This window comes from Procambarus clarkii, chromosome 19 (assembly GCF_040958095.1).
Source record: "Procambarus clarkii isolate CNS0578487 chromosome 19, FALCON_Pclarkii_2.0, whole genome shotgun sequence".
NCBI lineage: Eukaryota > Metazoa > Arthropoda > Malacostraca > Decapoda > Cambaridae > Procambarus > Procambarus clarkii.
In genome coordinates this window covers 15,691,642-15,715,928 of record NC_091168.1, presented here as the reverse complement: position 1 = coordinate 15,715,928, position 24,287 = coordinate 15,691,642, and the positions used below count along the sequence as shown (strand labels likewise).

Here is a 24,287-nt window from a genome sequence, read left to right as displayed (position 1 = left end):
CACAATAAACATCACTGGTGCAAGAACTGAACCCTGTGGTACTCCACTTGTGACATTTCTCCATTCCGATACATTGCCTCTGATTACTGCCCTCATTTTTCTATCAGTCAGAAAAATTTTCATCCATGATAGAAGCTTACCTGTCACCCCTCCAATATTTTCCAGTTTCCAGAACAACCTCTTATGTGGAACTCTGTCAAAAGCCTTTTTTAGGTCCAGATAGATGCAGTCAACCCAGCCATCTCTTTCCTGTAATATCTCTGTGGCCCGATCATAGAAACTGAGTAAATTCGATACACAGGATCTTCCTGATCGAAAACCATACTGTCTGTCTGATATTATATCATTTCTCTCCAGGTGTTCTACCCATTTAGTTTTGATTAGCTTTTCCAATACTTTCACTATTACACTTGTCAATGATACAGGTCTATAATTGAGGGGGTCTTCCCTGCTGCCACTTTTGTAGATTGGAACTATGTTAGCCTGTTTCCACACGTCTGCTACGATTCCTGTACCCAGGGATGCCTGAAAGATCAGGTGAAGTGGAATGCTGAGCTCAGATGCACATTCTCTCAGAACCCATGGTGAAACGCCATCTGGGCCAGCTGCTTTGTTCCTCCCGAGCTCCTTTAGCATATTTTCCACTTCATCTCTAGACACCTCTATCCGCTCTATGTTGTTCTCTGGAATTCTTATTGTGTCTGGTTCTCTGAAGATTTCATTTTGTACAAACACACTTTGGAACTTTTCATTTAATGTTTCACACATTTCCTTTTCATTTTCCGTGAATCTGTTTCCCATTTTCAACCTCTGGATATTATCCTTTACCTGCAATTTGTTGTTTATGAATTTGTAGAATAGGCCCGGTTCTGTTTTACATTTATCTGCTATCCCTTTTTCAAAATTTCTTTCTGCCTCTCTCCTTACTGCTGTATAGTTGTTTCTCGCATCTTTGTATCGCTGGTATGTGTGTGTGTACGCATGTACATGTGTACACTGTGTGTGTGTGTGCACATGTGTATGTTCATATGCATGTGTGTAATTACCTAAGTGTAGTTACAGGATGAGAGCTACGCTCGTGGTGTCCCGTCTTCCCAGCACTCTTTGTCATATAACGCTTTGAAACTACTGACGGTCTTGGCCTCCACCACCTTCTCCCCTAACTTGTTCCAACCATCTACCACTCTGTTTGCGAAAGTGAATTTTCTTATATTTCTTCGGCATCTGTGTTTAGCTAGTTTATATCTATGACCTCTTGTTCTTAAAGTTCCAGGTCTCAGGAAATCTTCCTTATCAGTTTTATCAATTCCTGTTACTATTTTGTATGTAGTGATCATATCACCTCTTTTTCTTCTGTCTTCTAGTTTTTGCATATTTAATGCCTCTAATCTCTCCTCGTAGCTCTTGTCCTTCAGTTCTGGGAGCCACTTAGTGGCATGTCGTTGCACCTTTTCCAGTTTGTTGATGTGCTTCTTAAGATATGGGCACCATACAACCGCTGCATATTCCAGCTTTGGTCTAATAAAAGTCGTGAACAATTTCTTTAGTATTTCTCCATCCATGTATTTAAAAGAAATTCTAAGGTTAGAAAGTGTAGCATAGGCTCCTTGCACAATGTTCTTAATGTGGTCCTCAGGTGACAGTTTTCTATCTAAAACCACCCCTAGATCCTTTTCTTTATCAGAATTCTTTAAAGATTTCTCACATAATTTATAGGTTGTGTGGGGTCTATGTTCTCCAATTCCACATTCCATAACATGGCATTTATTCACATTAAATTCCATTTGCCAAGCGTTGCTCCATATACTTATTTTGTCCAGGTCTTCTTGAAGGGCATGACAATCATCTAAGTTTCTTATCTTCCCTATTATCTTAGCATCATCAGCAAACATGTTCATGTAATTCTGTATTCCCACTGGTAGATCGTTTATGTAGACAATAAACATTACCGGTGCAAGAACTGAACCCTGAGGTACTCCACTCATGACATTCCTCCAATCCGATACTTTTCCTCTGATTATGGCCCTCATTTTTCTGTCAGTTAGGAAATTTTTCATCCATGTTAGTAGCTTACCTGTCACTCCTCCAATATGTTCCAGTTTCCAGAACAACCTCTTATGTAGAACTCTGTTGAAAGCCTTTTTAGGTCCAGATAGATGCAGTCAACCCAACCATCTCTTTCCTGTAAAATCTCTGTGGCTCGATCATAAAAACTGAGCAAGTTCGTTACACAGGATCTTCCAGATCGAAAACCATACTGTCTGTCTGATATTATATCGTTTTCCTCCAAGTGTTCTACCCATTTAGTTTTAATTATTTTTTCCAATATTTTGACTATTACACTTGTCAATCATACAGGTCTATAATTAAGGGGGTCTTCCCTGTTTCCACTTTTGTAGATTGGAACTATGTTAGCCTTTTTCCACACATCAGCTACAGCTCCTGTACACAGGGATGCCTGAATAATCAGTTGAAGTGGAATGCTGAGCTCAGGTGCACATTCTCTCAGAACCCATGGTGAAACTCCATCTGGACCAACTGCTTTGTTCTTACTTAGCTCCTTGAGCATTTTTTCCACTTCGTCTCTAGACACCTCTATGTGCTCTATGTTGTTCTCTGGAATTCTTATTGTATCTGGTTCCCTAAAGATTTCATTTTGTACAAACACACTTTGGAACTTTTTGTTTAGTGTTTCACACATTTCCTTTTCCTCTTCCATGAATCTATTTCCCATTTTCAACCTCTGAATATTATCCTTTACCTGCAATTTGTTGTTTATGAATTTATAGAATAGACCTGGTTCTGTTTTACATTTGTCTGCAATCCCTTTTTCAAAATTTTTTTCTGCCTCTCTCCTCACTGCCGTGTAGTTGTTTCTCGCATCTTTGTTTCGCTGGTATGTTTGGGGGTTCGGCCTCTTCCTGTATTGATTCCATTTTTGTGTCTTTTGGTCTCTAGCCCTCTCGCAATTTCTATTGAACCAATCCTGTTTCCTAGTTCTGCATCTCTGTTTTGGTATAAATTTTTTTGTGCCTTTATCATATATTTCACAAAACTTGACATACATCTCATTCACTTCCTTGCCCAGCATCAAGTCTTTCCAATTATACTCACTAAAAAAATGTCTAAGGTCACCATAATGTCCTCTCCTGAAGTCTGGTTTTTCAACTGCTTCAACCTCCTTATTTTCTTCCAGCTTTTAACACATTGCATACTTTATTCCCAAAAAGACATGGTCACTTTTACCCAAGGGAGGAAGGTACTGAATGTCAAATATCTCTTCCTCCTTCCTGGTAAATATCAAATCTAGCATGGAGGGAACGTCCCCCTCCCTCATCCTCGTAGCTTGTTTAACATGTTGATACAAGAATGTTTCCAGGATGAGGTCTACAAATTTACAGGTCCAAAAATCTTCTGTTTTAGCTTCATATGCTTCCCAGTCTATGGATTTCAAGTTGAAGTCACCGACTATCAACAGTCGTGATCTATCGTTATCCGCTCTCGCTATAATCTCTCTCATTATTGTTATAAGACCTTCTCTTTTACTATCTAGCTCCTCCTTTGACCATGTGTTGCTTGGTGGTGGACTATATGCATTTATTATCATTAGTTATGTGTGTGTAACATACCTTGTGTGTATTTGTATATACATGATATGTATATATGTGTATGTGTACTTTTTCTTTCGGAAGGGGCTCTGTTCCCTTCTCTGTTGACAGGGTGCTGGGGGAGCAGCTTGCTCTGTTGACTCTCGTATGGGCCTGCTGTTGGTGGGTGCTTTTGGTTGTCTTCCGGCCTCTGGTGGCGGCGGTGGACGGCTTCTCCCCCTTTGGGGGGTTCAGAGCTGGCAGGGTGAGCTTCTTTCCCTGCGCTTCGTCACGTCATCTTGGTGGGTGCGTTGGGCGTGGTCGATCCGCCCCATCCTTCTGGGGTTCCCATCTGCTCTTTGCAGACATGGGCCTTTCGAATCTGCGGTTCTTCTGGACTTCTTCAGTCTGTGCCCTGGTTTATATGCCCTCCTCGGAGGACTGTTGTCTCCTGTCCAGCTTCTGTTGGGGCCGGGTGCCTGGATGGTGGCCCCTGGAACTCCAGGTCAATTATTGGCACTTGGTGTATTTTTGCATCTTTACTGGATCTTGGTGCCCTGTCTGAGTCTGCTTGAGATTCGGTGTCTGGCCTACCTTGACGACTGGCTGGTGTGGGCTTCCAGTCGGTCCGCTTGTCTGCTCGCCAGGGGTGTGGTTCTTTCTAGATCGCTGGGTTTGGTTTCTTGGTGATCTGGAGGCCATTCCATCTGTTTCTGTCCCAGATTCGGACCTGGGCCTTGTTTAGGGCTATTAGGCCACTCTTTGTCTTTCCCCTACTGAAGTCTTACTGCGGCTGTGGTCCCGCCTTCGGCTGTTCGTGAGGGGGTCCCGGGTTGCTCGAGCGGTTGTGCGGGAGTCTGAACTTCGACGTGCTTGTCTGCCCGCTGGGTCGGGTTTGGCTTCGGCATCTGTTTGGTTCCTTCGGAGACTCCCCTTCCGCCTCTTGCAATCGTTGGGTTCGTTCCTCCGGGGATCTTGTTTTGGTGCTGCGTCACCAGCTTCCTCTTTGGGGTTTTCGGGGTTCCGTGCCTTGGCACCTCCCCGAGCCTTTGCTCGATGTGTTCACGGACGGGTCATCTCTCAGCTGGGGCTTGGTGACTAGTGCTCACCAGGTCGGCCGGGGATGGTGGAGTCTGTCCGTCCGTCGAGCTCACAGCACGGTTTAGGAGTTCGTGGCTGTCTGGTTTGCGCTTCGGAGGGTTTGGGTCACTCGGTGCTCTACCATTCAGCTCCATTCAGACTGTTCTCTTGCAGTTCTTGCCGGAACCACAGGATTTCTCTTAGGTGTTGACCTTTGGGGTTGGTTCCTTAGAGTGGCTCGTTTGCTGGATTCTCGGGGTTTGGCTAACCGTGAGATTCATGTCCGGGGTGTGTCCTGTGTCCTGGCGGACAGCTGTCTCAGTTCATTCCTCTGTTCACGGATTGGCCAGTCGTCGCCGACTCGTTTTGTTGGCTCTGCCGGACATATGGACTCCTGGCCATGGACGTCTTCGAGTCGGCGTGGGCTAGGCGTCGCCCATTTTATGTGGCGCCCTACCCACCTGCGAGGCGTTCACGTTGGATGTTTTTCGGCAGACTGGTCGAGGTGGGGGTACCTGTTCCTCTTCTCCCGGTCCAGCTGTTGCTTCGGGTTCTGGCTCGGTTGCAGCCCATCCCGCGAGAGCAGTCCTTATGGTTCCTTGGTGGCCAGCCCAGTTTTCTTTTCAAACGCTGCTTGATAGGTGTCCGAACCTATCAAGCATGTTTTCCAGCGGCTCCGCCTCTTTCAGCAGGTCAGATCAGTCCTGTACGTGACTGGTTCGGCCTTCTCGTCGGCTCTTCACGTCTGGTATTTTGACGTGGGTACCACCATCTCTGTGGTGTTCAGGTGGCCTTGTTGACGGTGTCCCACCTGTGAGCTTCGTCTTGGCGACAGTATGACGTTCTTGGTGTTTCTATGCACTTTTTCTTGCTCTTTGTACGTTGTCTTCTCTTTCGCATCGGGTTGTCTTGCTCTTTCTTGGGTTTTCAGGACTATGGTTATTTGTTGTTTCTTACTGTTGCCTCTTTTGTGTGGCGCTGTCGGAGCCGCTCCAGCTTGCATTCAGGGTGGACGTCACATCTGCCCCGTTTCGTACGCTTTCTCGTGTTTTGTTTCACCTCCGGCCTGCTCATGCGTCGCCTGCGCCGTCCTGGTCCTTGATCAGGGTGCCTTCTTATCTTCTCAGTTTGTGGTAGCCCCTTCGATTCAGGTTTCTGCTCTTTGGTACTGGTGGTAGATTTGTAAGTGTTCAGCCTCTCTCCGTCCTGGCGACGGCTGGTTTCCGGAGGGGTTCTTGGGTTATTGATGCTTGATTGGTTTGGCCGGGGGCTTTTGCTGCTGTGTTGGTGACGTCTAGGGCTCATTTCGGGTGCAGGGATTTGAGGGTCGCACAGGTTCTTGGCCGCCCATTCTTTATGCGCGTCTGCTCCTGTGCGTTCTTGTTGCCTTGGGTCGCAGGTTGCATCCTGTTGTCTCGGCTTCGCGTTGCGGAGTTTGTGGCGGCCGCCTCCCGGGTTAGCCCTTTCTTTTCCTTCTCTTTGGGTATGAAGCTCCAGGGAGCCGTAGGGGCTCCCCACAGAAAACCAGCGTTGAATGTAATGAAACGCCATTTTCTGGGTGAGCCCCGGAGGCTCCCTGGCAACCCTCCCTCCCACCGGTCGGCGGTTTTTGCGCGTTGGTTGAAGCTTAACTTCTGAACTGTAGCTTGGCAGCCGGCGTGGTAGGTCCGGGGCTCCCCCTTACCCCTCTCGGGGCGGGGAGGGCTGCACCGACAATCGGCGCGGCAGTAAATGTTTGCTTGTTTGCTTGTTTCCTTGGGATTGTAGGGAGTTTCTACCTCTCTGTTCGGTTTTTTGTTTTATTTTTTTACCATGTGGGGTTTGTTTTGTCATGCCTACCTCTCTGGGTGCCTGACCCCGGTCGATGGCAGATAAGGAAAACCCCAACCACAAGAGGGTTTTCCAGTGCCATTGCTCCCTGAAACCTCTCTGAAGGGGCCAGGTTCTGGCGCTGGTCCCTGGTAGGCCTGAACTCCTTAGCTAATGTCTCGGTCTAATATAACATACATTAGCCCGATAAGCTCCAGGGAGCCTCCGGGGCTCACCCAGAAAATGGCGTTTCATTGCATTCAACGCTGGTTTTTTAGTAGGGTAAAAATATATAGGTACAGTATATAATATGATAATGCATTTTTATTGTGTACAAGAAAAGAAGGACACTGACACAAACGCGTCCTGAAGGTCACCTCTTGCAAAGCATCCAATGCTCCAACACACTGGGGTTGGTCCTATATAGTACATTGAATCAAGGTTGTACTGTATTGTACAAGCGGGAAACAAGGCCCGCAAGACCCCGAGTCGATGGTGTTCCCGACCCAACAGGCAGCGTTACGGATGATCATTTCCCTGATGCAGGGGCAACAAATAACCTTCAAGGCGAGAGCAGGCTCATAAAAAGTAGCCATTGTACGACCGAGCCCACAGGGGGTTTTCCAGGGCCCGTAGGGTGAATTAGCGCTACGGGAAGCCCAGGCACTGGGGTCAGCTAAGCCAGTAGAACCTTGTCAGGTAGCATGCAAACTGACCTCCAGTAGCAGCTGTGAAATCTTGGGGGCAACAGAGGTGCACTACCACCTAGGCTTGCCTAATAAGAAGCTAAAAAGACCTCCTCTGTCTAAACAAAGCAAAAATTCCAGAGAATGAAAAGAAAATTAAAATAAAAAACCCCAAAGACACAACTAACAAACTGGCCGTCAGAGAGAGATATATCGGCCGCTGCATTGAAGTAAGCTAGCTGTTCCCTACCCACGTAATAACCAACCCATCCTCCGAATAGACATTCCGTTTTAATATTAAATGTAATAAGTACATTCCTGACTTTTTGCATAGTGCATAAATACACTTAATTGTGCTGTTACATTTACCTTCCCATATATTCTCCTCATTTCCTGTTAACACACTCAAAATTTTTAGGTTGAAGTTTTTGTGTTAAATTCTATATACACAAGTTTTAAATATAAAGAATATCTTTTTTAGTTTTATTAAACAGTAGAGATTTTATACAAAATTTGAAAATATCCTGAGTTACTTTATAATTTATTGAAAGACTTTAGTTTTGTTTTATTAGTTTTATAAAATTGTAATATCAATATAGCTATAGGTTAAGTACTAATTGTAATTAAGAAACTATAAATGCTATTTACATCCTTGTCCTCCTACACTCCCAAAGTTAGGTTAGGTCGTGGTTTTCTATACAACTTTTCAGGAAAACTTTTCAGGTTTTCAGATGCTGGCGATTAAGTGTATTTATGTACTATGCTGATAGTCAGGATTGTACTTATTACATTTAGTATTGAAATGTACTGTCTATTCGAAGGATGGATTGGTAATAACACTTCCCTCTCCGGGGCAAGACGGAAAGCCCTAGGGCCCCGTCGTACCCCAAGGGCGAAGACATTATCAAGCACCCGACCCCAGTTTCATGTTTCCCGGTGGAAGACTGTGATCTTATTGACCTCTGTGTAGTTTCTTTCTTAGTAATCAAATTTTACTCGTCTGAAATGATGTGGGTGGTATCTTGATCGACAGGGATCAGTTCACCCAGGGCAATCCCGAACTCCAGATGTGTTGCAGTGGGAACAAGTGGCCGAGTCGGTGCAGACTGTGAGTTGTCTTTGATATTTAGTGAAGTATTGGGAACAATGTCCGTCTGTTAAGTCTTGTTATAATTGAAGCCTGTGTGGAAGTCTGCCTCTGTGTTGCTGGAGACCCCTGCCAGTTTGTTGCTGGAGACCCCTGCCAGTGTGTTGCTGGAGATCCCTGCCAGTGTTTTGCTGAAGACCTCTGCTAGTGTGTTGCTGGAGAGTAGAAATGGTGTTTTAGCACCATGATAACACTGTGTAGGACTGACACATGATTTACTGATAAAGGTGAACTCGCCGGTGTGAGGACTATAGAAGACAGACTCAGGGAGGGAACCTCGGTGGGGGGTGTTCGATAGAACACAGAAGTGGACTCACCTGGAAAAAAGATTCTGAAGTTTTATAGTGTCCTGTGCGAAAGTGACACCTGCAGTGTTATATCATGTACATACGTGTATATATAATTTAGAACTACACATTGTGATGGTTCTGTTTAGTGTTGTTAACCCCCCTTTTCCTTTAAATTGACTATTACTGCCAGCTCATACTAACTTACATATGACACAGGGGTCAAGTAAGAAAAGGCACTAAGGCCCAATATACAGTTTGATAAGTAAAGAACCCAGTTACTGGCTAAGTGAAGCCATAACAGGGAGTGATTCCCAAACATCCCAGGAACGATAACCCTGACACGCAAGGGTTCCCTAGGTACTCTAAAGAGTACCTAGGGAAGGTCACCCTAGGCGTATGCTGCTCCTGTACACTAAGACACCTGGCCACCACACCACACACACAGCTGGAACTGCCACACAGGGCAGAAATCCAAAACAGGAACTTGAGGCAAGAGGTGACTGAACTGACCACCAGCACATCAGTTTAAGAACTGGCATGGTGAGCTGCCAGCTCCCACTCCTCCCCTATGGGGGGAAGTGGGTAGCACTAACAAGTGGAAGTGCTTGTCGCATGAAGGGTTGCTTGTTTGTTTTTTTCTAGGGTAGTTATTTTGATCTTTTGGGATGTAGATTGCACAGGTTAACTAGACAGTGGTCTGTTTTGATTGACCTACCTTTCTGGGCCCTTTCTCATTTGATGGCAATTATGACATACTGTTCTTTAAATGTAAAGTGCTCATAGGCCATTGCTCCCTGTCCCTTTTTGAGGGGACCAAGGTTCTGGCTCGTTGTTTCTGGTAGGCATAAGAATTCCTGTGACTGATGACCCCAAACTAATATAGCAGACATCATTTTAGATAGCTTCAGAACCCCACAGAGCTCCTGAGCTCCCCACAGAAACTGTTTATATTCTCACTTCTATCATCATTTCATGAATAAGCCATAAGTGACCACCTTTACTTTTTCAAACTTGAATTTCTTGCACAAGTACCTTGAACATCAATGAGTAAATTTCATGCATAATAAAAAAAAGTGCTCATTATTCACTGAACTGCGCAACGCACCTGCAGGCGCTCGACAGGGGGTGCACAACGCGCCTCCAGGATCTTATATTTTTAGAGTAAGATTCAAAACCCCCACGGCTATATGGGGTTCACATCAGCTTCCTCAGGGCTCTTGTAAACAGATGCCATTTTAAACAAAAATTGTGGGCAACAATCCTGGGTGTGAGTACTCTGAGAGTGCCTCCTCGTTGTTGGACTAGTCAACCAGGCTGTTGGACGCGGCTGCTCTCAGCCTGACGTACGAATCACCGCCTGGTTGATCAGGTATCTTTTGGAGATGCTTATCCAGTTCTCTCTTGAACACTGTGAGGGGTCGGCCAGTTATGCCCCTTATGTGTAGTGGAAGCGTGTTGAACAGTCTCGGGCCTCTGATGTTGATAGAGTTCTCTCTCAGAGTACCTGTTGCACCTCTGCTTTTCAACGGGGGTATTCTGCACATCCTGCCATGTCTTCTGGTCTCATGTGGTGTTATTTCTGTGTGCAGGTTTGGGACCAGCCCCTCAATTATTTTCCAAGTGTAAATTATTATGTATCTCTCCCGCCTGCGCTCAAGGGAGTACAGATTTAGGCTCTTTAGTCGGTCCCAGTAATTTAGATGTTTTACTGAGTGGATTCTAGCAGTAAAGGATCTCTGCACGCTCTCTAGGTCAGCAATTTCTCCAGCTTTGAAAGGGGCTGTCATTGTGCAGCAGTACTCCACTCTAGATAGCACAAGCGTTTTGAAAAGTATCATCATCGGTATAGCATCTCTAGTGTGAAAAGTTCTTGTTATCCAACCTGTCATTTTTCTTGCAGTTGTGACGGCTACTTTATTGTGTTCTTTAAAGGTAAGGTCTTCCGACATGAGTACACCCAGGTCCTTTACATTGCCTTTTCGTTCTATGTTATGATTTGCCTGCATTTTGTACGTGGTTTCTGTTTTTATATTTTCAATTTTTCTGTACTCAGTACTCAGTACTCAGAGCCTTAGTACTGAGTGAACAACCAAGGCTGGTGCACGCAGCGAGAGCTCGCAGCACTGTTGTTCAGCTTGTGACCACAGCATCGCCTAATGCTGTGGTCAAAGTATATATATAACTGGTATTATTTAGCCATGATAGTATTACAGAAGAACCTGAATGTGATAATGACTGTGCACAATGTTCAAATATCAGTGCATCAATGCTGTTCACCATGTTCACAGCACTAGCCACAGAACCACAGCATTATTTTGTCCATCTAGGAATCGTCAAACGACTTTATATGTTACTTTACAAAATAAACTTGTGGTCAGTTATTCATTTACAGGATTTAGTGACCAGGATTTTGATAATAGCAGGATTGTGGTGATAATTAGCGCTATGTGTAGTATTGTGGGAGAAGGTGTGGTGAGGGAGGGAGGGAGTGAATCCAGATAGTGTCACTGTGTGTGTGGCAGCCACTCTTGTTTTGCTCACCATACTAGCTTAGTGGTTCGCTATGGTGAACACATATGTACATGGGTATATACAGTGTGTGTATATAGTGTTATAACAGCAACAGGAGTATGTTGGGAGGAGCCATTTTGGTGAGGGAGGTGGCATCGTACTCGTAGCATCATCTGCTGGCTGCTGTGTGATTTCTCATGCAGTGTATGGTGGCCACTATGCTGTTTGGACACAATACTGGCTTACTTGCATAATTATGGTGAATAAAACATGTAGATATGTATATGTAACGTGTGTAAATAGTGTAATAAAAACAATAACAGTATGGTGGGAGGAGCAATGATGGCTAGTAATGTGCAAGGAGTAAGCTAGGTGTTGGAGGAGTGAGGGAGGGCTGGCTGGGTGTGGCAGCTCACACTCGTGGAGTTCTGAGTGTATTGATGGTGAATGTATATAATATGTGATAGTGTATAGTGTGTAAATATGTTGTAAATATACTTAAATGAATATGAAACATTGGATATATGAGCAATATATGTGGACACATTTGAGACACACATAACACAGTGTCTTGGGATAGTATGGATGTTCTACTATCATAATATTGTGTACATGTTCATTATACATAGGATTGGCAAGAAAAAACAAAACAAATGTATTTGGAAATGTACGCAAAAAATGGACAAAAAAAATTTGTGGCAACTCATTCATGTTGAAGCTGGCGGGCGACTGGGTTCGGAAGTCTACGTCACTGGCAACTGCCAAATTATGACATCACACGCCATTTTCTGGACCCCATTGCGGCCAACGTAATTACAATTTTGATTCTTTTTTTACATATCTGTGATCAGGGAAGGGTATTTAACATTTTCAAAAGCAAAAAGATTTTTTTCCCGAGAATTTATTTCCTGTGCATAGAGGGGTGCCGTATTTGGAAGGCAAGCAGCACAGTGGTTAAGGGGCAAAATCCTTCCATAATGCTCTCTTTTTCTTTCATTTATTTTCTTAAAATATTTGTACTATTGCATTCTTCATTACAGTATTATTTTATTTTACCATTCTTAACCACCGTGCTGAGTGGAGTTTATTGAGAAATTCCCCCAGTGCGCATGAAATGAAGTGTTCCCAAAAAATTCTTTTTTCTTCGTAAAAGGATAAATTCCCTTCCCTGAACATGTCTATGTAAAAATAAGTACCAAATTCCACTTACTTTGGCTGTAGGGACGTGGACAAGATGCGCAGTGACGTCATCAGGGCCTGGTCGCCTGTGCGTGACTCGCCCAGACACGGTCGCGCGGGCTATTCAAGCACCGGGTGTTGCCACAAACATATTTTCAATTATTTGCTTTATGTATTTCCAATGCGGTTTTATTTGTTTTTTTATCGTATATGATGCATATTTGTGTCCTTTACAATATGTATACAGTAGAACGTTCATAATGTTCCATGGAACTGTGATACATGTGTCAGTAATGTGTCCACAATAAATGTTTATTGTCGCAATATTACCTGTTAAAAAATCACTAAAATTACAATATGTACAGTTTCACACACTATTTACACAGTAACGCACTGTATTACACAATCAGTACTTCGGAAGTGAATAATAATCAACGAAGTAGCCCATGGTACACAGCGCGACTTCGCTCTCAGTGCACCAGGTACAGATAAATTTTCGCTTCCTGTTTCTTCATTCTGTGTGCTTGCAAATAACGCACTCACGTACACCCTTGGCTTTAGTACTTGTAGGTTGTATGTAGCCAAGCTTGTAAAGCATAAGGCAGTATTGAAAATAACTATGAAAACACCACCATGGAAGCCGCTAACACTGTTCGTCTATGCTATTTGTATCAGATGCATCATCACTGAATGCAGAAAACGATTCATCTAAGTATTATCTAAATAAATAGCATAGGATTGCAAGGGTGACGCTCAGAGCTTCAACTGGATACGCTCGCTATATCGTCCTCATAGGTGCTGTATCACTTGCATCCGACCTTTGTGTTAGGTCCTTATTGCGCCTGGCTTCTCCAATATTATGAACCTTATGTTCTTCAAACAATAAGGTTTGAATTTCACCGACAGAGCATTAACTTTCAACACCACGTAGGACAGGTGTTTGGGAGCCAGAGTCGCGTGCGCCACCCATGGTTGCTCATTCAGTACTAACCCAGCCAGCAGCCCTAGGGCATTCTGGGATTTTTTCCCAAGATGGCTGCCTCTCACTGGAGGTCCTAAGAGTCTATTTCGTACACAACCAACCTCGTACACATTTAGAATTGGTTACGAAAAATCAAAACTAGTTTTCTCGGTTGGCGCAGTTTCCCACCGACCGAGAAAACTCGGTTGGCGCAGTTAAGTGGTTAAAAAGCATTTTGCTCACTTCCAAATTCTTCTGTTTCTGATTTATTTCTCCCATATTCCATACAGCAATTGGAATCTGCCTTGACCCCTGACCAGAGTTTATTTTTGGAAGCCGGGGCCCCAGCCTAATACCCCCATTGTATGCAAGGCTGATTGAACCACATAGTGGTGGGTGGTTCAATATAAAGCCTATTGTTTCCATATGAATATTTTTCATATTTACATATGTAAAACATACTTAACGAGTGACTTTCTTTAGCGTGGCTTTTGGTACTAGCCTTAGGTGATAGTTGTGTATTTCTTGGAGTGGCAGATTACTGCTGACATTTCTCTACATTAATGTACAAAAGTAACATTTCTGTAGTAGTCTGGGTTTTGACCATTTATTAAATACTGATAGTGTTTATATTAAAGTTTTCTTTTTTTCCCAGGTGATGAAATTACAAGAAAGAAAAAGGATGTATGAGGAAATGCTGAAGAAAGCAACTCTTGTTAATGACAAGCTGGATCAATTACTTGTCAGACAGTCAGAAAAGGACCAATTAGAATTAGTTAAAAGAAGGTATTTCTGGTGGGGAGCCCCTACGGCTCCCCGGAGCTTACTAGGCTGATATGCTAATGTCAGACTGGCATCAGCTATGTGTATGAAGTTCTTATGGACCTACTGGGGACCATGAGCCAGAACCTGGCCCCCCTCTAGAGAGGCAAGGGGAGCAATGGCCTATAGAAACCCCCATGTCATTGGAAGCATTCTATGTCTGCTATCGACCGGGTTAGGCACCCAGAAAGGTAGGCGTCCCAAAACAAACTCCTTTTCTGGTGAAAATTGCACCCAAAAAGCTGAACGAGAGGATAGAACTCCCCAAACAAAAACGAGCAAACTAGTATGACGTCATCCGTCGTTGCGCCGCTGTCTGCGCAGCCTCTTCCCCCCTCCCCGGGAGGGGGAAGGGGCAGCCCCAGACCTACCGCGGCGGCGATCCACACCCCAGTTCTTGAGGCTGATGCTATCGACTCGGTTGTGTGCTCTGGCTCCAGTATTTTTGTGGCGCTGTGCCATGTGTGTGGCTGCTGTACTCCAGGGGTGCGAGAGCCAGGAGTTATTCCTTAGTACTCGGGCTGCATGAGCCTAGGGTTCCCTTCCCTAGGTGTCTTGTAAGTACTGCCCTTGGAGCTTGGGGTTACCTTCCACAAGTTCCTCAGGGTCTGCCTCTGTGTGTCCATTTTACTACTCAGTTTCTCAGCCGCTCTTTGGGTACTTGGGGGTTTTGTCTTCCCTAGTTAACCTTAGGGTAAGAGGCAGTTTTCGCACTGGTAGGGGCGCAGGGTGCAGTGCAGCTAGTTGTCACCTATCACAGCGGCTGGCACTGTTCATTGGGGTACTTTATCCTCTTGCGGGATTTTGTTTTAATTTTTACCTTGGTGGGGGTTCTGCCCTATTTGCCACTGGTGTTTGGCCTCACTCTGATACTTGGTGGTGCCCCCTGCCTGAGTTTACCTGTGTGTGAGTCCTCTTCAACTAAACGCTCAGGACCCTGGGAATCCCCTAGGGGACGCGTGGGTCTGATGGATGTGACCCCGGGGTCCCCCCTCACTTCATGTGAGTTTGAGGGTTGTTTGGTCCCCTTGCCTCAAGGCAACCCTCACTGTTTTTGCCTTTGTCATGCAGCCTGTTGGGTCGGTGACACTTTCGACCCTGAGTCCTGTAATTACCTAAGTGTAGTTACAGGATGAGAGCTACGCTCATGGTGTCCCGTCTTCCCAGCACTCTTTGTCATATAACGCTTTGAAACTACTGACGGTCTTGGCCTCCACCACCTTCTCACTTAACTTGTTCCAACCGTCTACCACTCTATTTGCGAAGGTGAATTTTCTTATATTTCTTCGGCATGTGTGTTTAGCTAGTTTAAATCTATGACCTCTTGTTCTTGAAGTGCCAGGTCTCAGGAAATCTTCCCTGTCGATTTTATCAATTCCTGTTACTATTTTGTATGTAGTGATCATATCACCTCTTTTTCTTCTGTCTTCTAGTTTTGGCATGTTTAATGCTTCTAACCTCTCCTCGTAGCTCTTACCCTTCAGTTCTGGGAGCCACTTAGTAGCATGTCTTTGCACCTTTTCCAGTTTGTTGATGTGCTTCTTAAGATATGGGCACCACACAACAGCTGCATATTCTAGCTTTGGCCTAACAAAAGTCATGAACAATTTCTTTAGTATATCGCCATCCATGTATTTAAATGCAATTCTGAAGTTAGAAAGCATCGCATAGGCTCCTTGCACAATATTCTTTATGTGGTCCTCAGGTGATAGTTTTCTATCTAGAACCACTCCTAGATCTCTTTCTTTATCAGAATTCTTTAAAGATTTCTCACATAATATATAGGTTGTGTGGGGTCTATGTTCTCCTATTCCACATTCCATAACATGACATTTATTAACATTAAATTCCATTTGCCAAGTGGTGCTCCATCTACTTATTTTGTCCAGGTCTTCTTGAAGGGCATGACAATCATCTAAATTTCTTATCCTTCCTATTATCTTAGCATCATCAGCAAACATGTTCATATAATTCTGTATACCAACTGGTAGATCATTTATGTACACAATAAACATCACTGGTGCAAGAACTGAACCCTGTGGTACTCCACTTGTGACATTTCTCCATTCCGATACATTGCCTCTGATTACTGCCCTCAATTTTCTATCAGTCAGAAAATTTTTCATCCATGATAGAAGCTTACCTGTCACCCCTCCAATATTTTTCAGTTTCCAGAATAACCTCTTATGTGGAACTCTGTCGAAAGCCTTTTTTAGATCCAGATAGATGCAGTCAACCCAACCATCTCTTTCCTGTAATATCTCTGTGGCTCGATCATAGAAACTGAGTAAATTCGATACACAGGATCTTCCAGATCGAAAACCATACTGTCTGTCTGATATTATATCATTTCTCTCTAGGTGTTCTACCCATTTAGTTTTGATTAGTTTTTCCAATACTTTCACTATTACACTTGTCAATGATACAGGTCTATAATTGAGGGGGTCTTCCCTTTTGCCACTTTTGTAGATTGGAACTATGTTTGCCTGTTTCCACACGTCTGCTACGATTCCTGTACACAGGGATGCCTGAAAGATCAGGTGAAGTGGAATGCTGAGCTCAGATGCACATTCTCTCAGAACCCATGGTGAAACGCCATCTGGGCCAGCTGCTTTGTTCTTACCGAGCTCCTTGAGCATTTTTTCCACTTCGTCTCTAGACACCTCTATGTGCTCTATGTTGTTCTCTGGAATTCTTATTGTATCTGGTTCCCTAAAGATTTCATTTTGTACAAACACACTTTGGAACTTTTCGTTTAGTGTTTCACACATTTCCTTTTCATCTTCTGTGAATCTATTTCCCATTTTCAACCTCTGAATATTATCCTTTACATGCAATTTGTTGTTTATGAATTTATAGAGTAGACCTGGTTCTGTTTTACATTTGTCTGCAATCCCTTTTTCAAAATTTCTTTCTGCCTCTCTCCACTGCCGTGTAGTTGTTTCTCGCATCTTTGTATCGCTGGTATGTTTGGGGGTTCGGCCTCTTCCTGTATTGATTCCATTTTTGTGTCTTTTGGTCTCTAGCCCTCTCGCAATTTCTATTGAACCAATCCTGTTTCCTAGTTCTGCATCTCTGTTTTGGTATAAATTTTTTTGTGCCTTTATCATATATTTCACAAAACTTGACATACATCTCATTCACTTCCTTGCCTAGCATCAAGTCTGTCCAATTATACTCACTAAAAAAATGTCTAAGGTCACCATAATGTCCTCTCCTGAAGTCTGGTTTTTCAACTGCTTCAACCTCCTTATTTTCTTTCAGCTTATAACGCATTGCATACTTTATTCCCAAAAAGACATGGTCACTTTTACCCAAGGGAGGAAGGTACTGAATGTCAAATATCTCTTCCTCCTTCCTGGTAAATATCAAATCTAGCATGGAGGGAACGTCCCCTTCCCTCATTCTCGTAGCTTGTTTAACATGTTGATACAAGAATGTTTCCAGGATGAGGTCTACAAATTTACAGGTCCAAAAATCTTCTGTTTCAGCTTCATATGCTTCCCAGTCTGTGGATTTCAAGTTGAAGTCACCGACTATCAACAGTCGTGATCTATCGTTATCCGCTCTCGCTATAATCTCTCATTATTGTTATAAGACCTTCACGTTTACTATCTAGCTCCTCCTTTGACCATGTGCTGCTTGGCGGTGGACTATATGTATTTATTATCATTAGTTTATCATCCTCATGGCAGATCTCTAGTGCTATTATGTCAACTTCTTGTGGATTGGCAGTCATTATTTCGTTCACCTTTAGGTGTTCTTTTACCAGCACAGCAACGCCACCGCCTTTCCTAATTTTTCTGTCCCGTCTCCAAATTGAGTAGCCCCTTGGGAATATGACCTCATTTAAAATTACATCTTCAAGTTTTGTCTCCGTGAGTGCAACAATGTCTGGTGTCTGCAGCTGTATTACATCACTTAACTCCAGTATCTTCGATCTCACTCCATCTATGTTGGTGTATGCAATCTTCAGGAACTTGTTCCCCCTCTTCTTATTCTTCACTCCCCGTCTCTCTATTGATTTTGTTGGTTTGCCTTTATGTACCACTTTACTGGTTTGCCTACCCCTATCACTTTGTAGAAAAAGAATTTATTTCTTCTTCATTCCTGCTCTCATTTAAATGTTTTGCCTCGGCGAGGTTCAGTTTCAGCTTCTCTCTATCTTCTTTTGAAAGATCTCGTCTTAACGACCACCCTTTCCCATCCTCATCACTTTGCAATTTTCTAGCATTCCTTAGTACTTCTTACATCTGTTTGGCACCGTTTAGGGTGATCTTCAAAGGTCGATCTTTCCCTTTTACGTACCTGCCTATTCTCCTGTAGTCGCACACTACAGGAGAATGACAGGAGTCCTGTGAGTACTGTTGCATGCTGGTGACTCAATTTTCCCAATCTTGGATGATAATCTTTGGGTACAGGCTGCACAGGCGTTGCATTCTAGGTTTCGGTTGTTGCAACGCGCTAGTTGGTTGCTCACCCTGATGCCTCGCGGCCGCCCCGTTTTGCTTATAGGGACCTGGACTTGGGGGTGGGGGTTGCTTCAACCCTGGTTCAGTCCGCAGCTCCTGGTCCTTCCCCTCCTGTTGTTCATTCTGGTCCCCCTCCTCTGCTTCCGGCCCCGAAACATCTGAGGGTTTCGGAGTCGGGGCAGGGGTTAGTTGGTCTTGAGACTCGGGCAGCCTCGGGGAATGCCCCTTCCGGTGTGGCGACGGAGGCATTCGAGTCTCCTCCTCCGGCCGGAGCCTCTGGGTCTGACCAGTGGGCCTCATTCTATCCGGATTCTACGGCTGCGCTGGCCTTGTCTAGTGGGGTCGGTGCTTGGGGGGAGGACTCGGCCCCGGGTCCTGCTGAAGAGGACCCTGGGGCTGGGGGGGAGCTGACTTGGGGGCCTTGGGCCCTGCTGGACCCCACCTGGGATTTTCTACCCTCAGAGCGGGGCTTACTGATACAAGGAGTGGGGTTTTCATTTCCCTCCTCTGCGTACGAGTTGGATTTGGTGTCTGCCCCTCCCCTGGTTCGGTTCCGTCTTTCCAGGAGTTTTTGGCTTATCGCATCCAACTGCTGCGGTACGGGCGGCCCTTGCAGCAAACCTCCTGCGTGACCCGGATTATGCCTTGGCAATGGATCCTTCGGCCTTCAGGTTTGGGACTTCGTTCCCTTTCTGGCTCCATTACGAGGTTCCGGAGTCGTCCTGGCTGGTGGACTGTCCTGTCTTTGCCTTGAAGGCTTGGCTCCACTCCTGCCGTTCCCGCACGCTTGAGTGGCGGGAGGCTTCGATGGTGCTTCAGGTTTTCCTTGGGGGTGGCGACCTTGAGCATCTCAATGAGTGCTTGTTTACTCCTGCCCTTCCCTGGGATTTTAGTGTCGTTCAGCTCCATGTGCAGGTTCCCCTCCTTTCGGCTGCGCAGGTGGCGGAGGACTTGCGCGTTCGGGGCCATTTGGTTGCGGCCTTGCACTTCTTTTCCCTCCTGGAGCTGTCTTCTGACTGGCTCACGGAGGATGTGGGGGCGCTTGGGGCTGTTCCTGGGTCTGGCGCCCTGGCCTCGGCGGCTCGCTCGTCGGCTGCCTTGCTGAAGCTTTTCGCGCCGATCTTGCGGGATGCGGTAGCTCTGTTTTATACCTCCTTTCTCGCGTGTCGGCAGGCAGTGCTTGCCTCCTCTGTGGAATCCGCTTGGACCTTGGCTCTTAGGGTGTCCCCTTTTTGCCCTCTCTTGTTTGAGGCTTCAGCCGTTGCGCAGTTTATTCAGACTACTTCGGCTTCTTGCCGTCCTATGTCGGACTTGCTGGTTCTCCGGGGGTCCCGTGGTGGGCCTTCCCGAAAGGGTCGTGCCAAGGCTTGGGGTTCCTCTCGTCGTGGTAGGCCACTGGTGTCAGGTTCGGGTTCGGCTCCTCGTCCTCCTCCGGACCCGCTTTCGTCTGGTCAGCGCAGTGTGCGTTCTGTGCGAGGTTCTGGGTCTCATAAGGGGCGCCGGCCCTTTCGCGGTTCGCCCGATTGATGGGGCGATGGGGGAAAGGCTTGCGCTGTTCGCTCACACGTAGTCCCACGATTTGTGGGCGTTCTGGGTCGTTTCGCACGGCCTCTAGTGGCGTTGGGTGGCCCCTTCCCCTGTGGGGGGTTCGGGGCTGGCGAGGTAGGCTTCTTCCCCTGCACTCTGTCAGGTCATCTTGGAGTGGGTTTGCTTGGGCATGGTCGAAACAACGACGTCCCTCAGATGGGTTTCACGTCTGTTTCCAGTCCCGAAACGGGACTGCGCGGACCTGCGGTTCATTCTGGACTTGTCCTGTCTGAACCCCTGGGTTCAGTGCCCCTCATTTTGGATGACCACGCTGTCCTAGGTTCGGCTGCTGTTGGAGCCGGGCACTTGGATGGTGTCTGGACCTTCGGGACACTTATTGGCATGTCCTGATTCATCCGGGGTTCAGGGACTGGCTCAGTTTTGTTGTGGGGCTTCGTGCTTACTGCTTTCGTTGTCTTCCTTTTTGGTTGAACCTGGCACCTCGCGTATTCACGCGCCTCACGCAGGTCGTAATTACCTAAGTGTAGTTACAGGATGAGAGCTACGCTCGTGGTGTCCCGTCTTCCCAACACTCTTCGTCATATAACACTTTGAAACTACTGACGGTCTTGGCCTCCACCACCTCACCTAACTTGTTCCAACCGTCTACCACTCTGTTTGCGAAAGTGAATTTTCTTATATTTCTTCGGCATCTGTGTTTAGCTAGTTTAAATCTATGACCTCTTGTTCTTAAAGTTCCAGGTCTCGGGAAATCTTCCTTATCAATTTTATCAATTCCTTTTACTATTTTGTATGTAGTGATTATATCACCTCTTTTTCTTCTGTCTTCTAGTTTTGGCATATTTAATGCCTCTAACCTCTCCTCGTAGCTCTTGCCCTTCAGTTCTGGGAGCCACTTAGTAGCATGTCTTTGCACCTTTTCCAGTTTGTTGATGTGCTTCTTAAGATATGGGCACCACACAACTGCTGCATATTCTAGCTTTGGCCTAACAAAAGTCATTAACAATTTCTTTAGTATATCGCCATCCATGTATTTAAAAGCAATTCTGAAGTTAGAAAGTGTGGCATAGGCTCCTCGCACAATATTCTTTATGTGGTCCTCAGGTGATAGTTTTCTATCTAGAACCACCCCTAGATCTCTTTCCTTATCAGAATTCTTTAAAGATTTCTCACATAATATATAGGTTGTGTGGGGTCTATGTTCTCCTATTCCACATTCCATAACATGGCATTTATTAACATTAAATGCCATTTGCCATGTGGTGCTCCATATACTTATTTTGTCCAGGTCATCTTGAAGGGCATGACAATCATCTAAGTTTCTTATCCTTCCTATTATTTTAGCATCATCAGCAAACATGTTCATATAATTCTGTATACCAACTGGTAGATCATTTATGTAGACAATAAACATCACTGGTGCAAGAACTGAGCCCTGTGGTACTCCACTTGTGACATTTCTCCAGTCCGATACATTGCCTCTGATCACTGCCCTCATTTTTCTATCAGTCAGAAAATTTTTCATCCATGTTAAAAGCTTACCTGTCACCCCTCCAATATTTTCCAGTTTCCAGAACAACCTCTTATGTAGAACTCTATCAAAAGCCTTTTTTAGGTCCAGATAGATGCAGTCAACCCAACCATCTCTTTTCTGTAATATCTCTGTTGCTCGATCATAGAAACTGAGTAAATTCGATACACAGGATCTTCCAGATCGAAAACCATACTGTCTGTCTGATATTATATAATTTCTCTCCAGGTGTTCTACCCATTTAGTTTTAATTATTTTTTTCAAAATTTTGACTATTACACTTGTCAATGATACTGGTCTGTAATTAAGGGGGTCTTCCCTGCTTCCACTTTTGTAGATTGGAACTATGTTAGCTTTTTTCCACACATCAGCTACAACTCCTGTACTCACCTAATTGTGCTTGTGGGGGTTTTGGTCCCGCCTCTCAACTGTCAGTCAACTGGTGTACAGATTCCTGAGCCTACTGGGCTCTATCATATCTACATTTGAAACTGTGTATGGAGTCAGCCTCCACCACATCACTTCCTAGTGCATTCCATTTATTAACTACTCTGACACTGAAAAAATTCTTTCTAACGTCTCTGTGGCTCATCTGGGTACTAAGTTTCCACCTGTGTCTCCTTGTTCGTGTCCCACCCCTGCTGAAGAGTTTGTCTTTGTCCACCCTGTCAATTCCCCTAGGAATTTTGTAGGTGGTTATCGTGTTTCCCCTTATTCTTCTGTTTTCCAGGGATGGGAGGTTCAGCTCCTTTAGCCTTTCCTCGTAGCTCAATCCTCTCAGTTCCGGGACAAGCCTGGTGGCATACCGCTGAATCTTCTCTAACTTTGTCTTGTGTTTAACTAGGTATGGACTCCAGGCTGGAGCTGCATACTCCAGGATTGGTCTTACATAAGTGGTATACAGGGTTCTGAAAGATTCCTTACACAAGTTTCTAAAGGCAGTTCTTATGTTGGCCAGTCTAGCATATGCCGCTGATGATATTTTTATGATGTTGGCCTCTGGGGACAGGTTTGGTGTGATATCAACCCCCAGGTCTTTCTCTCTATTTGACTCTTGCAGGATTTCACCTCCCAGATGATATTTTGTGTTCAGCCTCCTGCTCCCTTCGCCTAATTTCATCACCTTACACTTTCCCGAGTTGAACTTTAGCAGCCATTTTCTAGACCATTCCTCCAGTTTATCCAGGTCATCCTGTAGTCTCTGTCTATCTTCTCCGTCTTGATTCTTCTCATAATTTTTGCATCATCAGCAAACATTGAGAGGAATGAGTCTATACCCTCCGGAAGATCGTTCACATATATTAGAAACAGGATGGGTCCAAGTACTGAGCCCTGTGGGACTCCGCTGGTGACATCTCGCCACTGATGTCTTCCCCCTCACCGTTACTCGCTGTTTCCTGTTGCTTAAGTACTCCCTTATCCACTGGAGCACCTTCCCTTTTACTCCTGCCTGTTGCTCCAACTTTTTTAACAGCCTTTTATGGGGTACTGTGTCAAAGGGTTTTTGGCAATCCAGGAAAATGCAGTCGGCCCACCCTTCTCTTTCCTGCCTAATTTTTGTTGCCTGATCATAAAATTCTATCAAACCTGTGAGGCACGATTTACCATCCCTGATCCCATGTTGGTGGTGCGTTACAAAGTTATTTCCCTCTAGATGCTCTACGAGCCTTTTCCTCACAATCTTCTCCATCACCTTGCATGGTATACAAGTTAAGGAAACTGGCCTGTAATTCAGTGCCTCTTGCCTGTCACCCTTTTTGTATATTGGGACCATGTTAGCTGTCTTCCAACTTTTTGGTAAGTCTCCTGATTCCAGTGACCTGTTATACACCATAGAGAGTGGCACACTTAGTGCTTCTGCACCTTCCTTTAGTATCCATGGTGAGATTCTGTCAGGCCCAACAGCCTTTGTCACATCCAGCTCCAGCAGACACCTTTTGACCTCATCGCTGGTGAGGTCAAATTCCTCCAAGGTTGCTTGGTTTGCCGCCTCCTCATTTAGTGCAGGGGCTTCTCCTTGTTCTATTGTGAAGACCTCCTGGAATCTCTTGTTGAGTTCTTCACACACCTCCTTGTCATTCTCTGTGTATCTGTTCTCCCCTTTCCACAGCTTCATCACTTGTTCCTTCACTGCTGTTTTCCTCCTGACGTGGCTGTGGAGCAGCTTTGGTTGGGTCTTGGCTTTACTCCCGATGTCATTTTCAAACTGTCTCTGCTTCCCTCCTCACTCTGAGGTACTCATTTCTGGCCCTCTGGTATCTCTCCCTGTAAACAGGGATGCCTGAAAAATCAGTTGAAGAGGAATGCTGAGCTCAGGTGCACATTCTCTCAGAACCCATGGTGAAACTCCATCTGGACCAACTGCCTTGTTCTTATTTAGCTCCTTGAGCATTTTTTCCACTTCGTCTCTAGACTCCTCAATGTGCTCTATGTTGTTCTCTGGAATTCTTATTGTGTCTGGTTCCCTGAAGATTTAATTTTGTACAAACACTCTTTGGAACTTTTCATTTAATGTTTCACACATTTCCTTTTCATTTTCCATCAATCTATTTCCCATTTTCAACCTCTGTATATCATCCTTTACCTGCAATTTGTTGTTTATGAATTTATAGAATAGACCTGGTTCTGTTTTACATTTGTCTGCAATCACTTTTTCAAAATTTC

General features: G+C 45.0%; 1 protein-coding gene across 1 annotated transcript in view; it reads left to right on the top strand.

Annotated features, from left to right (window-relative positions):
- The window catches only part of LOC123757620 (centromere protein K), an 84,837-nt gene that overhangs the window by 23,226 nt on the left and 37,324 nt on the right, over positions 1 to 24,287 (top strand). The window contains exon 2 of the mRNA XM_045741435.2: positions 13,906 to 14,036. Within this exon, the coding sequence (XP_045597391.1) occupies positions 13,906 to 14,036 (131 nt within the window). The remainder of the gene's footprint in view (positions 1 to 13,905; positions 14,037 to 24,287) is intronic.